Raw genomic sequence first — 18,033 nt, 5'->3', positions numbered from 1 at the left:
TGGTATTAAAATTAGTTTCCAACACACATAAATTTACTCTCATATGTACAGTGCATTTTTAAAGCTCAATTAAAGTCATTACAATCTAAGTCGAAGAATTTACAAGTGGCTATTTTAAGAGGAATCAAGTGCAAAAGTAAAAACGTACAAAATGATGTAGCCTAACGTACCTATCAAAACCACTTCTATGTACAATGTTACAATAAGGAGGGAAAACTTCCAAGAAGCTGCACACAAAATGGTCAAATAACCGTGAAATATCACCTCATGAACCTATTATCCGACGCACTGCTTTAAAAGCACCAACAATACTTCCTTTCCAAGACTTGGAAATAATTACGGCATTTTCTACAAAACACCGTGCAGTACAATGCATACAGAACCATATAACGATATATCTTACTGTCTTTTGCAGTATACAGTACAGTATTTACATAAAAACATTTAGTATATTGGCTATCTTATCATAGAACAGACTGCTTGCAATTTATATCCTCTGGCGATTATTTTTACACAACAAATAAATTTAGTAACGTACCTTATCACATATTACCCGTCACCAACTGATGACTAGAAAATGTCAAGACTAGATGAACATAATGAAAAGTATCTTTAAAACTAAAACACAAGTAATCTCAATAAAATATCAAAGTCAATTATGACTCTTTCAAACTTCTGAATTTTTACTGCAGACACTTTTCTTTCAATAATTTTATATAATAATAACTACCTCCATTTCTTTTCCATCATACTTATTATAGCTTCATAATGAACTTCAAAACAAATACCTTTCTTTCCTTACCACACAAAACACGTTCATCACCTTGATCAATCTTTTGTTATTTTTGTGACTGAGTTTTGCACATTCCATCACTCAAAAAACAAGAGCCAAATGTCTGACGCATACCTACTAGACTTTAAAAATAATGTCTAGCCAAAACTCCACTTATCGCACACCAAATTTCAATTCACAACTCATCAGTTGTCCCATTACCAAAATGAGTTTCACTTACATATCATCAATTTTGCATTATGCAGAAGCCTGGTTTCCTACATATTCCAACAAAGTGCAGCAGCTTTTCTTACCCTGTATTTTCAGTGTTTTATCCTGTAATTTATTTCCTGAAGAAGTAAATTACATCATATTTTGCATGACCTTACATCACAGGCAAAGGTCATTCAATTAAGAACAATGAAATGAGTTATGATCCTGCAACCCAACAGCCATAGACTAAGTCTAGTTGCATGTTACTCTAGAAAAAGTGGAAAGCAACAAATATTGCACTTTGCCTTGAAAACTTACTGGATGATCACTTTTCATGCATTTCCAAACAGCCAATTTTGTCCAGAAAACAGATTTGTGACAATTACATTTACTAGTACAATGAATTAACACAATTTTAACACATAAAAAACTGATCTCCAAGTCAAGTTTTCTACCAAGGATTTGTTGAAAACCATTGTCTAGAGCAGAGTAAAATAAGCTCAGAAAACCAACATAAAATTCAGTTTTACACAGCTAATCCAAAACAATTAGTTACCTAAATTTTATATTGGTAATTAATTAAATCTTCCAGACTAAGTCTGGTAAACATTTTTGTCAGTGACAGTAAGTACATTTAGGATGGCATTTCTGTCCTCGGACACCACATTTACACCCTCCCGAGTTGTCTCCTGGACCCTGCATGAGATAAAAGATAAATAAAAAGATGATTCAAATGTGTAATACTGAAATACATATGAGAATTATTGTACATCATTTTGCATAAGTATGGAAACTAAAACCTTTTTGTAAACTGGTCTACCTTAAACATAAACTGAAATTCTGCACATCCTTTTCAGTTTCTAAGCATTTGCACATCAAAATACTATTCAAATTCTTGGCTTTGAAGTTAAATTATACTAAACACTACAATGATCATGTTGCTTGAGAAATGTATGAAAAGAAAACATTCAATAATAACTATGCTATTCTGCTATTCCAGCTATCTTTATATGCAAGTACTTGAGTTACCTATGAAATCATTTCCATTTCAAAGGATGGATTCTACTTTAAACCTATGCTGCATAGCCTCTTCATTTTTCCTTAATTTATTGTATTCTCCTTGTCTTCTTACAAGTTCCCCTTTTTTTCTTTTTGTCTATCGTCTCATATTTTGCTTTCAACTTACTTCAACTTCTAACTTTGAACTCCTTACATGCGTCCTTGTACACAAACTTCATTAAGAGACTTCGTGGTTATTGCACAGTACCTAACTAAACCTTCTTTGTAGATTTATAATAATTTTTTATTACACAATTTGGCTCCACCCCATTCCCCCTATAGTTTCATTGGAATGAGAGTTGTGTATTTTGACTTGGTGGTCTGGTTAAACTACTTAATAAAAGGAATAGCATAAAATGAAATTTTATTTGCAACTTCATCATGGTTCTCTGATCTGTAGATATATATCTGAAATATGCAACTACTAAATAGAACCACTTTTTAAGTTTTCTTATTCATAAATAAACCACTTGGGAGTATATACCTTCAGTCACCTTAAAACTCTATCTAAAAGATTGTTTAAACCAAATTTAGAAAGGGCTTTTCATCACACTCACCCCAGGTCCCCATCTTGGCCCTTTCGTAACCCAACAAATCTCCGTGCGACACATAGGACAACGCATCCAGTCACACCCCCACTTCCTAACGAGCATCACTGAGCATTTGGGACATGGTAAACCATCTCCCCTTCGAATCATGTCCTGCAAAGAAAGCATGGCATTTCTTGGAGTAAATGCAAAGAAAATGTAACACTTCTTGGATTAAATGCAAAGAAATTTTGACATCTCTTACATTTCTTGAGTTAAATGCAATGAAAACATGATATTTCTTGGATAAAAACAGTTTTAATTATAGAAGCTACACTTCCAGCAAGAAAGCACACACAATGTGTCCTTCACATGTACTCAGAAAACTACTTGTAATTAAGCAGAAATACATTTAATACACACATGAACAATGGATATCAGCATCAGAAATAACTGCAACCTTGTACTGCTATACAAACACGCACATATTGAAAATACTGATGACTTGAATTTATCCATAGAAGTATTTGATCACATTACATAACACCGAATACTGATACTAATATAACATAAAAATAAAATAAAAAATGATACACAAATTTAACTTATTCTTTCCACTCAAGGCTACACAAACAAGAACTTATTATAATGACAGACAAAGAGTATGTCCCTTAACAATGATAACATTGCTTAGACAAGAACTAATTTATTTGCTCAATTATAGTACATGTCTGGTCTCCACACTACTGCATACAATGCTATTCTGAAATTATTACCTTGTATAAGAAAATAGTAACATTGGAAGCAACAAATTTAACGATAAGGATAATAAGAATGTGAAGGCTATCAAAAACAAAAGAATACAAATGAGTCAAGGACAAAAGCTACAAGCAAATATATGATAAACTAGATATCATTTTATGCAGAAGTGTACAGAATCAAGAATCTACTGTAAGTTATAAAATTTAAGGAATCTACTCACATCGAAAAACTTCTTTGTTTTCATGGCAGCCTCATCGACCTTCCCAGCCAGCTCATCTTGATACGCCTGACATGTCTTACCTTCATGCTGTGCCTGAGGGAATATTTCAGAAAGTTTTTAGCATACTGAGGGTAATCAAACCAGCATCTCCATACTGCAGCTAATAAGCAGCTGAGTTTTCAATATTTCCTCCTGTTCGTAGTTTAAAAAGAGACTCACTTTAGCAAAATTCAAGATTGCTAAAATGTTACAATAGCTTGTCAAAATTACTTTATATTGCAAAAGCAAGTGTCTTTATCATGAAAAAGAAAAAAATCACAAATTAGCAGTCTTAAGTCTGTCCATTCCTCTGTAACCTTTCATAAGTAATGATTTATTGAACAACTTGTTGCATATAAAAAAATTCATACCAAATAAGAAGCATACATATATGAATTTGTTTAAATGGCTTTTCAATACTGTATCTAAAACAGAAACTGTACCTGACAAGTGAGGCAGTTAGTATGTTTGCAAACATCACACAGGAACACGTTGACATTATCTTCGAACTGACAAAACCCTAAACAGTCTGGGGTCTTGCAATGGAAAACATTATGCATTGAGCCTTCTGCTTGCTTGACGGACTTGTTCAAGTGTTTCTCATATTCTTGCGGGGTCAAAAGCTGTTGAAAAACAATTTGTGAAGTCATTATTCATGTTTGCTAAACTTTCTAAGTAGTACAATGTATACTATAGATACAAAGGTCATTATTCATGGAGTGTTATAAAAAGGGCATAGTACAACATAGGAATTACAGTACAAGTGTCTTATTTTATAATACCTCTGTTTCACCTAAAACTTACAGCTTTGATCTCTCTGTCCTGCAGAGAGAAATCACATGAGTACTGGTTGTCCCGATAAGGGCACTTCACTTCAGCAGTATCAGAAAACCTGATGGCATTAGCTAAGCAATCCCTGTTAAAAGAAAGAAGATATATGACTGTAGTATTTACATTACTATCTTTAAGGTTTCACAGATATAAACCTTTTTCTTGCCTGAGCCTAATACGTACATCAGTAATGGAAAAAACAGATGCCTAAAAATCTTTCAAAATAACAGTTTTTCTCTTCCATAACAGTCAGACTTGGCCCCTCTACTGACCTCACTTTCCTACCATCTTTCTAACTGTGTAGCTTCACTCACAAATTGATGCATCTGTTCCCATAATGTAACAAAAAACTCCAACATTTCTTCTTTCTGTCTTGGTCGCTGGAGCTAACAATTCTCAGTGGTGACATACAATATAGTATTTCCTTTCACAATTGGTCTCAAAGGAACATTACCCAATGATTGACAGGTATAATTTTATGCAATATCATTAGCTATATTAACTTTCAGAATAGCAAAAAGAAAAAAAATATATGTGCTATGGCATTACACGGAATTCTAACATGAGCCCAATCAAAATTAAATCTTTTCAACAGAGTACATATTTTAAAGAAAAGCAATAACATAGGTGGCATATCTACATTATTATAACAAAATGGTTCTTTTAAAAATAATTCCCCACACTAAATAAATTGCTACATAACTATACTTCAACAGGACCTTCAAGTTTCATTCTACTGTAACAAAATTTCTCAAATTCATTCAGGTATGAGGACATTGTCATTCTATATCAAATATAAACAGTCAGAAAGTACTGCAATGGAGCTAAGAGAGTATTTAGTATTCCCTGTGTCACTATTAAGTATTTAGGTACATATGACAAACATTTACGTACCTGCAAAATGTATGAAGACAATCCCGTAAGACTGCTCCTTCACCAATTCCAATATCCAAAAAACACACGAGACATTCAAAGGGCTCTTGATTAGGAACACAACCTTGAAGTTCAAGAACAGACATTGCGGCACCTATGCCAGACAGCTGTAAAAAAAGTTTAAAATTCAGCGAGAAGAAAATAGAGCATTACATATAGTACTGTACCGTATTTAATCAATGCAATAATACATTTTCAAGAATTTTTTCATAGAGATTAATTCTGACATGAATCTGTCATACTCACAGGGGAACTAACTCTGGGGACTGTATTCCCTTGCATGCATTTATTACTGTACCTTATTTGCGCTACCGCTAGCTGTTCCACTGTGTGCTGCACTAGGTCTCTCAGTGGCACAAACTTCACAGCCTGGTCGTTCCCATTTGTTAACAAGAGTACAACTTGGACAAACCCATCCATGTACTGGAGTTGACGGAGTCATGACAGACACCTGGTCCTTCTTCAATGAAACTCCATCTACAGCTTGAGGCCCAGAGGAACTACTTCCTTTATTGTGTTGTTGAGATGCTGATGCATATTGTGAATCCTGTTCCATCTTTTTCTTTGTAGTCAACTCTGTTTGCTGCAAGACTTCTTCTTTGTTACTGACTTGGTTAGATTTTTTTTGAACCTGGCTGTACAGAGGAACAGATTTAGGAAGCTGCATATTCTGTGAAGACTGCTGGTTAGGAAGTACAGGATACAAGGTAGAATTATTACCTCCAGAGGGATTTTTAGGTGGGTTTGGAGACAATGGCAGCAGCTGAGAAGTCTGTTGGTTTTTTAAAGACTTTGCTTGGCTATTATTAGCAGAATGCTGGGCTTGGTTCATCTGCCCTATCTTCTGCTGGAAATTAAGGGAGGAAGAACGGCTTGGAGTGGGAACTTGAGCAGCTTTTTCCTGAGACTGACTTTGTGGGTCTTTTGGAACTACTTGTTGCAGAGGCTTAACTGATTCAACAGACACTGGAGGATTTATGGGAGTTACTTGCTGCATTAAGTTATAATAAGACTCTTCAGCTTTCAGCAAATTGGATGTTGTAGGGGGAATGTTTTGCAGCTCTTGATGTGACACAGACTGCATGGAATGAGATTCAGGATCAATTTGCCTTACAAGTGGTACCTGTACATAATGTTGCTGATGCTGCAACTCCCTAATTACTCTCTTCTGTTTTAGAAGTTCTGGTGTCAAAGCATGTTTGTAATATGATTTTTTACCCGACGAATCATTCTGAGTCTCTTGATTTGGCTCATAAGCCTTTACCTGTTCTTGATAAACGTTTGCCTGATAAATTGGTTCATTTTGATGGGGAGGTAATCCATCTACATTTGTATATGTTGGATTCCCTGAGGTTCCCTCTTGGGGTTCAGAAGGCGTGCCATCTTTGTTACTTATATTTCCCACATAGGAATTCATGGAGGCAACGTCAGTCCCACTGGCATCTGAAAAGGCAGTAGGAAGCTCTTCTTCATTTTGCAGATTCTCTGAAAGTAGTTGTCTATTATTTACACTCTGTTGACCCTCATGTCCATTGTAAACATTAGCTACATTCTGGTACATTTCTACATTATTTTCTTGCAGTTCATCTTCATTATCAGTACTGTTACCATCTTCATCATCTTCATCCTCTTCATCATCATTTAAATCACTGTAATCCGTATCTACACTAAGCTCATACCTCTGAGTATCTGGATTATAAAATTTCGGCTTCACACCTTCAGCACTGTATACGCGTTCATAATTTGGACCAGAACTGTTAATGGAAGACCTTGAATTACTCTGATTAAGAGAGTATTTGGCATAGTTCTCCTCATTAAGGGAAATTTTGCTACGGGAAGGTTCGGGTGCTGGTGCTACTAGATAGAGGAAAATTGGGCATCCTTCGGCCGTTACTTTGTGGTGACCTAGGGTGAGACTATCATCGTCCGCCAGTCGACGTCCTAGGATCCACCGTTGAAACTGAGGAGGAAACCCAAAATCCTGGTACACCTGTAAAGGGGAATAAAATTGTTAGTTTGAAACAACTTTTTTCAGAACTTCAAAAGATCCATTGAGGAACTTCACCAGTTCAAGCGAAGCTGCGATCCATTACTACCCTAAAAGTTTTCCTTGTATGTATTTTGATGGTCTGCTTAATTTTTATCTATTGATTAATTTTTTAATGTATTTTTACTTTTCTTATACAAAACTGATTTCTTCTTTTTCTATTCCTTATTACTTTGTTATTTATTTCAAATGAACACCATATTTTTTGGAGGCTTGCATTTCAAGTCAATGGTCCCTGTGGGCCTGTTCTATATGAATAAGGTTCATGTTCTGTATATAATAAAAATATGGTTAGTATACAGTAGACTGCAGGCCCTTTACTAATAATGATAAGTGGTTAGTATACAGTAGACTGTAGGTCCTTTACTAAGTCCTTTACCCAAAACTCATAAACGTAACAAGTAACTTTTAGTTTCAATGTGCCTTACAGTGAGGTTTCAAATTTTTATTCTATCATGGAACTTTATGAATACAGAAGCTACTCCCTCTACCTCCATAACTCTCACCCTACTCCATAGTTCACTGATTTTCTCCTTATCCAGTGCATTTGTTATCGAATTTACTTGTCTTTATTACAATTACAGTCATGTTTATACATTTTCACCCTTCCTCGCAATCTTGACTACATTATAAGAGCCATCCTAGTTCTACACCATACAGGATAAATAAATACAGCATACAGTATTTAGTTGATGAGATGTCTATTTTACAATTGTAGTGACTTTTTGCCATGTAACAAAACTTACCTTATCTCGTAATTCACCAACAGTCATGGACGCCATCACAGAGAAGGCGAATGGCCCTTGATGGCTGTTCTTGTCTTCAACATACATCTTGACACTAGAAAAGGCAAAATAATCTTGATGAGTATTTCAAATTAACATACATAATGCACATATGCAACAAAATACATCGAGTATTTTAAATAATTTTTAAACTCCAGAAGTGCAAACCACTTATTCACTGCAAACATCATACTGTGTGGTGTTAGCCAATGTAAGCACCAAGTTTTCCCTGACACCAAAGGTCTTCAAGAGATTCATTTAAAAGAGGTATAAACACCATACGAGTCCATTAATTTATGTAGTTTATTTTAGATATTTTTATCATTAGAATTTTCATTCAGACCTGACAACACAATTTCTGAATAATTGTATAACACCTGCTAATTTTCCTCCCTGCTACTAACTGTAAACAGGCTTCCGAGTCTTAAGATACCTTGTAAGAACTGAGGGCTCGACAGAAGCAAAAATTGGGGAATGTCTCTTATTAGACGCTTTCTAGGTCACTTAGCCTTCTTTACAAGCAACTGTTTCAACAGGTAGCAGAAAATGGCCTTTGTGCTTTTTCAGAACACAGGAAAGAAAGAAATCAAAACCTCCAATTTTGATATTTAAGCAAACATCACAGCTGCCTCTCCAGTAGTGTTTATTCTTGAAGATGGCATAGCCTGTCCTTACATCACACCTAGATACTTTACAATCTACTGTCTACAAAACAGAAATTTTACATTAAGAAAATATATATAAAAATACAAACAGTTCTAGTGGTGAATATATAACCATGTTCCATACAATTTCCACTATATCAGCAGCAACAGTCACACTTTTTCTGAAGTAGGAAAGTTACTGGCTTTGTTAATTTTTTTACATTCATGAATTAACATCACATTATCAGACTGCACTGGTAAATGCTTATGCAGAGAGGACATATTCCTAATAGACAGCACTAGTGCATATCTCTGCAACAGATGACATATGATTGTCTGCAAAAATGCCAACAAAATTGAAAACTGACATGAGAAAATTTTTAGAGGATTAGCATCATTATATTTCTTAAGGTACAACAATCCTAGGAATCCTTCCCATTTATCTACCAATCAAAAGAATGGAAGTCTAAAAACGGATTTTCACGTAAATTCAAAATGCTGTACTACTTCGTTATTATGTAAGGAAAAATACCAATTAAACAATCAAATAAAATTATATTCATAATAAGGTAATCCAAAAATGGCAATTTGTCGAAAATTGCATTTTTGCTAACTATACAAACCTGAGGTCCTTTAACAATAGGAAGTAGCTAGCGGCAGCTGGAACGGTCGTAAGCTTCGAACAAGGGGAGAACAGTAGTTAACTGCTTGTCCGACAGTGCGTGCGCCCGCGCACCTGAGAGGTGAAGAATCACTTTTGCTTTAGGCCCATGCAAAAAAATGCAGAGTGAGGGGTGGCATGAGGTGGGACTATATGTAAAGGACCTCAGGTTTGTATAGTTAGGAAAAATGCAATTTTTGACAAATTGCCATTTGTTCCGACACGAATACAAACCCTCGGTCCTTTAACAATAGGAAGACTCACTTCTTGGTGGGAGGAATCTGAGTCTTTTTGGTGAACAGACTGGTGTTCATCCAACCTTGGAATACCTCCCTGGTCATAAGAGTGAGGGAGGGGACCAAGCCTCTGTCCGATTGATCGGGGTGTGCACCGCAGGATCAATGGTCAGACCTCTGGGCCAAGTACTAAGAGAGAGGCAAGCGTATCTCTTCATACCAGCAAGCAAGAACTTGTTCCTGTTTGCAAGAGGCAACATAAAGTATGGGTTTGTCTCAAGCTGGCATCCACTTCCTCCCCCTTGTTGGAGGAAGTGGTGGATATATGCTCCTATCCCTAGTGAAAGGGATAGGATGGGGCTCCGTTGAGTAGCTCACCTGCATCTCGTCCTTATCCAGCAGGGTGACGACCATGTCCCTCTACCCACAGGTAGAGGGGAAGAAAAAGATGGGAAGAGGAGCCAGTCACACTCTCATTCACTCATCCATTCCTACAGTCACACCAGGACTCGATGCTGTTCAGCCTGCAAGGGTCTGGGTTCGCTACACAACGTGTTGAGCAGCCACCACGGGTCCCAAGGAAAAAGATCCAAGGACCTGTGGGCAATATCCCGAAGGTAGAAAGAGGTGCATGTGGTCCCAGACCCCTGCCTTCAGTACCTGCGCCACGGAGAAGTTCTTGCGGACAAAGCAGCATCTCCTTCGCATCGAAGGCGGTGAAGTCCATTAGGGAGTGGATTGTGAAGGACTCGAACCGATCGTCAGGGAACGAAGGGTTCTGAGTCTTCGCTACGAAGTTCGATACGAAATAGAGCGTCACGGATCCCCATCCCCTGGATGCTTGACTTCGCAGGAAAAGTCATGCAGTTCCCTCAGAGGAAAAGAAGGGAATAGTCGCATAACCTATCCCTCTTCTCGAGTTCGGTGATGTCCAGTACCCATACTGGTCTGTCCATCTGCAATGAAGAGTCTCGCATCCTCCTATCCCCATGCAGCGAAGTTCTCGGTAGTGGATAGGACACCGACACTCCATGGTGGGTGTCGATGGTATGGGTACTGTGACAGGCTATTAAGACGAAGTAATGATTGCTCTGTAACAACCGAACTAAGTCCACAGCGTAGTTCGTAACTGACTCGGGCGCTCTGACAGCTGCTGACTGACTGGTTCGGTATCGGAAGTGAGGCAAGTTGTCCAAGTCACGTGACCTTCGCCTTTTAAAGGGTTATGCCGAGAGACCAAACAAATAATGTATTTGTTTGTCACCAATGCCGGACAGCGAGGTGATGATTCTCTTAAGGCATATGCTCAAAGGCAAAAGTCAATTGCCTTCTAGAGACCTAGGTCCCTGAAGGCAAGACACTCTCATAGTAGTTGAATCTCAGCTAAGGAGAAACAACACTATGTGCCGTTGAAGACGAAGGTAGACAATGAATGCAACCTACGTCTTCCCGCTGAATCGAGAGAAGGAATCTCAAGATTCTGAACCTGTGCTTACAAATGACTGAAAATGCTAACCGCTATTTCATTGCTGTCCGGTGAGAAGTCGTGGTTGCAATGAAAGCGGGGCGTTCTTCAGTAATGAAAACACATGGGAGTACTGCCTAAAGAACTGCTTTTCATGGGCTGAACGTTTGGAAGTAGAGCTTTCAATACATCTGCTAATCCGGGGTGAACAATGAACAATTGCACACCTCCGAATACGAGATATTTTGAGGACAAACTCAGATTCCGCAAAAATCATTTGCATTATCGCAGTGCGATGCAGCAAGAGACTATTACAGAATTCTGTTACCGTGCGGTAAACAGAAAGATGAAAGTCAAAGAGATATCTCTGTTGTAAATTCTCGCAATACTGAAGGCGATGAATTCGAGCGTCACAGCAGTAGATGGTCATTCATGTATGCGAGAATCCCAGTTAATCAGAGACTTAAGTCCGTGATTGTTGGGCAGAGATACAGTTGGTATTCAATCAAAGCAGGGGAGAAAGACATAACCAACCGTGCATCTCGAAGCAGCAGCTGGTACTGAGTTGCCTCGGGCTAGAACCACCGAGCATAAAAAGATATGCTCGAGCAATTATATTTAGGTGAAACGAATTTCGGTAAATACAAAAGCTGAAATGGTGTTGTCGTGACAAAACCATAAGTATATAGAATTGAAACTGGAAGCTCCTGGGAGGTTGCAGGCAACCCCGAGTTGCAGTTCAATTAGAATCCTCCTCGTCTAAGTCGTCGCAATCCGTAGAGTAACTAGGATATGCGCCTACCCCTCGGACCATTCAATTGCTTAGCAGAATCATGTCGCGAGGTTAATATACGTAGTATATTTGTAGGATTCTGAACAATGATCTCCACCCTAAATTCTTTTCCTTCAAGAAAACAAAATAAGGATTGGAGATCGACAACCTTCAATCTCTAACAAAGAGAGTGAAGGAGAATTCTTCCCCGAAGGAAAGCTTCAATGATGAACAGAATACCGAAGACGATAGTTCAAGCCAAACTGGATGTTCCCGTCCGTTCTCTCTATTCCAGGGTTGGCCGCCTACTGTGAGAGATCTTCCTTCGGCGGCAGTCTTCTTCCAACGCTAAGAATTCCAGGAATTCGAGCATTCGGCGAGATCCCCGATTATCGTGGTAACAATTATCGGGAATACTCGTCTAACTCCCTTTGGACAGTGGTCTCGCCTGTGTGAGCTAGAAATTCCACAGAATTCTAAGCACCCAGCGAAACCCCCACCGGATTCGTTAAACGAATATCGGTTGGTGGTTCTCTCGATTCCCGTAGAAATCGGAGATGGTGCAGGGTCCCTCCTCCACCGCCGGGGTTACGTCAGGTAGGACCCGAAGGTCCCCCCGGTAGTGCAGTCCCCAACGTGGGAACCTACAGAGAAATCTCTGTAGGATCCCTCCCCTTTCCCTCGTATCCGTAAGGAGAGAGGGAATGGGGGAGGAATTGGATACTCGCTCGCCTTCCCAGCGGAACTAGCAGTTGGAGAAGAGTAGGAGCAGCCATCGCCTTGCGGTGATGGCCTCTCAGTCTGGAAAAACATATTGTCAGAAAACGTTTCCCCCCCTCCCCCCCGAGGAACGTTACGAACTCGCACTGTAGGTAAGGATCTGCCGCCACTGTCAACGTCGTCTGGGTGGGGCTGATCGACACCTGACAGGAGAGAGCCGATACCGTCCTCTGATCACTCCAGTCCTCATCGAGGTCGAAACCTCTCAGGAGGACCGAGGAGGGGAGGGGGAGCGCTGCAATACTCTGTAGAAACGCCGCTGTGTCGCAGTAGAGGAGGTGGAATTAGCTTGTTCGACCGGCCAGACCTGAGCGAGCCATCTTGTCCGGAGACGAGAGGCTCTACCTGGTCCAGAACAGAGTCGAGAAGCTCCGATCGCGGCAAGCCCACCGTCAGTCTGGGTTCCCTTCTTCGAGCTTCAGAACGACTTGAGCCGTGACGCGGGCTCTGCTGGTGGGAGCGGCGATGTTTCCCCGAGGTCGTTGTGCTGACGAATCAGCGCAATAACCTCAGTACAATTCCTCTGAATCTCGGAAGTCACAGCATCTTGCAGAGTAGAACCGTCAAGCCCCTCGAACAAGAGCATTCCGAGAACCTCCCCCTTAAGGAGGGGGAACTGCGATAGACCCCTCTCGGATTCCTCCTGCCACTTGCGCGTACATCCTGGTCGGTCTGAAGATCATACCTGGTACTTACGGCGTCGTGACGGGATCGTGTGGGGCATGCCCCTCACAATCACCCCGCTGTGCCTCGCTCTTCCTGGTGCAAACCGAGGAAGTTGCAGGCACGGGAGAGGAAGACATGACGCTCCTCTTTCGCTCGCTGGCAGAACCAGCGGGCTTGGAGGGCTGCAGGCGATCACCAACTTGCAGGCCTAGTCGAGCCGTTTCCCAGGGAAACGGCTGGACCAAGAACAGCGGCCCCGATCTCGTGTGCAGAGGAGCTGCTGCTGGTCCTCCTATCCGCCCGGTCCCTGTGGGAGCAGCGGTCAGGAGACCTGCAGAGACCAATGTCGCGGTGAGACCGGTGCGTGTCCTCACGGCGCGTCATACCGCTGGTACCAGCCGAGGCTGGCACCAACGATCGGGAGGGGGGAATCTCTTCCCAGCCTCAGCCCGTGGCTTGTCAGAGACAGTCATGTCTACCAGGGTTACCAGTTGGTCGCTGCGAGAGCGGCCACTGGCCTGGAGAGAGTCACCTGAGCGGCTCTCACCAGCTTCTGCTCCGTGCCACGGTCCTGGCGCCGAGCGAACTCTGGCGCCAAAACTTTGGCTATACTCTCTCCCGTGGGAGATCGTATACTCGGAACCTCTCGCGAACAAAAGACCGAGCCAGACCCTGGCGTAGGGGCAGCGCCGCTAACACCAGGCGAGGAAGTACCGGTGGTAGCCGGTACCCCTCTGGTCCTCGTCTTCTTCTTCCTTGCGGAAGAGGAGATGGGCCCTGTTCCCGAAAGAGCAGGAGGACCGGCAGAAGAACCCCCCCATCCCACGGGAGTGGGACGAGCCCTTAGAAGTTCCCGAAGGAGCCTTCTTGGGGGGAAACCCGGGTTACCAGCTGGTCGCTGCGAGAGCGGCCGCTGGCCTGGCGAGAGTCACCTGAGCAGCTCTCACCAGCCTTCTGCTCCGTGCCGCGGTCTTGGTGCCGAGCGAACTCTGTCGCCAGAACTTTGGCTGCACGGTCTCCCGCGGGAGACCGTACACTCGGAACCTCTCGCGGATACGATGGATACCGAGACGGGACACCTGGCGTAGCGGCAGCGCCGCTAACACCAGACGAGGAAGTACCGGTGGTAGCCGGTACCCCTCTGGTCCCTGTCTTCTTCTTCCTTGCGGAAGGGGAGACGGGCCCTGTTCCCGAAGGAGCAGGAGGACCAGCAGAAGGACGGGCCCTTAGAAGTTCCCGAAGGAGTCTTCTTAGGGGGGGAGGCAGCCTTCTTCTTCTTCGGCTTGGTAGCCTTAGAAGTCGAAGGGGAAGAGGCGGCAGCAGACGACGACGACGACACCTTCCTGTTCTTCTTCGTCAGCTCCCGCAGGACAGACGTCAGATTCTCCATCCAGGACGGAGCCGGGGCAATTGCCGAAGCAACACGGCCCGGCTGCACCTGTCTGGAAGGACCTGAGTCTGGGGCAGCAGTAACGTGGGCAGGAGCGGCGAGAGCGGCTGGGCCAGCAGCAAGAACAGCGGTAGTGGCAGGTACGGCCGGTACGGCAGGCAAGTCAGGTAACCCAGGAGGCTTAGCTTTAGCCATCGACATCCTGGGTACCAGTGGCAGGTCCAGGGGAGGTTGGGCAGCGGAAGTCTGGGGTCGGCAGCACAAAGAACCCAGGTGGAGCGGCACACCCCTCCTCGGCACGACAGCGATCGGCCCTTGAACGGCGGCTGTCGGCGTCACCGTCATCACATGCGGGGTATCACAAGTTGAGGAGGGGCGGCGTACCCTGGGGTAGTGTTGTGGTGGTCACCGCTCCCGCCCCCGCCAGACGCTGAAACAACCCCTGGACACTAGGCACGCCCTGCAGACCCAACGACGCCCACACCTGTCCCAGGTTTCTCGTTCTGCGGAAGCAACAAAAGAGTGATTAGTGGAGGGGTACCCTTGCGCAGGGGGGGCTAGCCCCACCCCGAACGAACGGGAGACCCCGAAGACAATTGTACGTCGGGGCACCGAGAGCCCTCCTCCACGCTCGACAGTTCGGGCGAGGAGAAGGATCTCCCCCGAAGGGGAAGGTGCCATTCGTGGGAGCTGAGCGGGGGGGCAGGAAAAAAGACGAAGAATCGGATACCAAGGGAGTCGCGGGAGAGCTTTCCGACGACTTCCTGGCAGACCTTCGCTTCCCCCACCCCCGCACAGCCGTGACAATAATGTGAAAATGAAACAGGATACTGCACTTGCGATTCACTTTCACACAACATAAAGGGGAAGGATCAATCACGGGAAAGAGCGGAACCTTGATCCAAAATGAAAATGATGCAATCATAATAATATATGAAAATGAAAAAGAATACCGCACTTGCGATTTCACTTTCACACGAAATTAATAGGAGAAGGATCAAATGCCGGGTAAGAGCGGAAACTTGATCCAAAAATATAATGCTATCATAAAAAATACATGAAAATGGGAAGGATCAATTCCCGGGTAAGAGCGGAAATTGATCCAAAATGAAAATTGATGCAATTACATAATAAATGAAAATGAAAAAGAATACTGCAATTGCGATTCCACTTTCATTGCATTCTATTATACAAAATAAGAGGCTCGTGCCGAGTGCCTTCACGTTCTCGGCAACGAACGCACAGGGCATAAAATATAATGAAAGGAGTACTTACATTTTAATTACACACTTCCGCCCAAAATACATGACTCGGTGCGAGCGCGCTCCCGCCCTCGGCACCGAGACATGATTCAAGGGTATCAATTTCATGAAAAGAGCGGAAACCGCCGCATCTACGGCGATAGCTCCATCTTGACCCATAATTAAGTAATGAAAATGAAAACAGAGTACTTACAGTTTCATTTCCAACTCAAACACACCGTTAGTAGAAAACACAATATAAACAAAGCATACGATGATGAAGCGGGCAGAGAGCGATGACGAACACGTCCTTCACACCCGCGGCCGAAAGCAAAAGTGGTTCTTCACCTCTCAGGCGCGCGGGCGCGCGCACTGTCGGACAAGCAGTTAACTACCGTTCTCCCCTTGTTCGAAGCTTACGACCGTTCCAGCTGCTGCTAGCTACTTCCTATTGTTAAAGGACCGAGGGTTTGTATTCGTGTCGGAACAAATACAGAAAACAGATCTGGAAAGATCAATAGACTCGATAGGTAATCCAGTTTGCTACCAAGGAACCTGATATAACTGGATACATTGGCACCATGGAATAGTTTTTCTTCTTATCATGGTGTGTATGGAAATCAAGCAGATACAAGAACTGGCTTTGTAAAACTAATGGGCTTGTGTGGAAACACTTTAATTATATAATGAGCATGGGACTCTGAAAGCTAGCAGACTACTACACTATGAAAACTACAACAAAATCAAAGCAAGAGGTTCCTACATTGTAGTACTAACATACTGCATTATTTGTAAATTTATTTACATTTACAAAAGAAAATCTAAACAAAACAGATAACTTACTTGAATATTAACTCCTTATCTTCAATAACGTTTTTGACATCGCTTGGACCATCAGGGAATTTACTGATGGTGTCAGACTTTACCTCTCGTCTTGCCGGATCGACTCGGTTTTCTCTTATGCTAGAGCAAGAGCTCTCCTTGGAATCTGCTTTCTGGGTATTTGCTGTTGGGTTACCTTCCTGCACGTTGTGCGTGCCATCTTCCTTACCACTAACGGACTGAGCTGAGGTTGACGTTTGAATTTGATCTTTTAATACGACAGCATTGTGTGAAAGCAAACTTACAGTCTGGGTATTATCATCAGTGTCAGTCACAGACATATCATTATAATGCTCATCATATTCCTCATTTTCCAACATTTCACAAGCATCATAGAAACATTCAGACACATTACTATGGGGGGTGTGAGATCTCGGGAGCTCTGCTTCATTGTTTTGGGGATTTAAATAACTACTTTTAACATCTGGAGGTGATGAAGAAATGGCAGATGGTTGGGTCCCAGTGTCAGAACTAGTCTTGTCTTTGGGAGTGCGAGTAACAGAGCAGGACACACGTAGCTCAGCCAGTTCATGAGCAAGTTTTGCAGCCTCAGCATGCTTCCCACAAGAAATGGCTGCCTCTAGTCTCCGGAGAAGGCGATTAATGTTTAGGGTGTTCATCTGTCCTAGGTTTGATTCTTCAACTTTCAAAGTTGCTGTAAGAGAATGCAGTCATGAAAATAATCATAACCAAATTCTGAAAAAATACAAAGTGTATAGTTACACAAGGTAAAAAGGTAGTTTTGCCCCTTTCCTTACACAACACACCATTAAACAAATTGATATACCTCAGAGATGATATACCTCAAAATATGAATGGTCACATTCATAAATAATGTAAATTAAACACATAAATGCACTTTCCCACTAATCATATTATGGCTGACCCCATGTAAGAAATGAAGTACATGTATAAGTAGGCATTTGATTAAATAACCACTTATATTATAATCATAACCCACGGTGCAAATACAAAAGTTCTCTTCAGTACATTAAGCATTAATGATCAACCTAATTTTCAACACTTTTTAAGTTTATATAAGGTTACAACTCATTGCCTTAGGCTCTTTCCAACATAGTAGTATGTACTTCATTATTCACCATTTGGT

At 42.1% G+C, this 18,033-nt stretch overlaps 1 protein-coding gene across 1 annotated transcript in view; it reads right to left on the bottom strand.

Moving 5' to 3' along the window:
- LOC135206969 (uncharacterized) overlaps positions 1-18,033 on the bottom strand; it is a 35,023-nt gene that overhangs the window by 568 nt on the left and 16,422 nt on the right. Inside the window, exons 6-14 of the mRNA XM_064238526.1 lie at positions 16,887-17,580; positions 8,150-8,243; positions 5,655-7,346; positions 5,318-5,463; positions 4,397-4,508; positions 4,036-4,215; positions 3,554-3,646; positions 2,602-2,745; positions 1-1,681 (exon numbers count right to left, since the gene is read on the bottom strand). The exon at positions 1-1,681 is cut by the window's left edge and continues 568 nt beyond it. Coding sequence (XP_064094596.1) covers positions 1,601-1,681; positions 2,602-2,745; positions 3,554-3,646; positions 4,036-4,215; positions 4,397-4,508; positions 5,318-5,463; positions 5,655-7,346; positions 8,150-8,243; positions 16,887-17,580 — 3,236 coding nt within the window. The 3' untranslated portion in view covers positions 1-1,600. The remainder of the gene's footprint in view (positions 1,682-2,601; positions 2,746-3,553; positions 3,647-4,035; positions 4,216-4,396; positions 4,509-5,317; positions 5,464-5,654; positions 7,347-8,149; positions 8,244-16,886; positions 17,581-18,033) is intronic.

The sequence above is a fragment of the Macrobrachium nipponense genome, chromosome 31 (genome assembly GCF_015104395.2).
Source record: "Macrobrachium nipponense isolate FS-2020 chromosome 31, ASM1510439v2, whole genome shotgun sequence".
Classification (NCBI taxonomy): domain Eukaryota; kingdom Metazoa; phylum Arthropoda; class Malacostraca; order Decapoda; family Palaemonidae; genus Macrobrachium; species Macrobrachium nipponense.
Note: the sequence above shows the minus strand (reverse complement) of the source record. Positions and strands in the feature narration are given on the sequence as shown.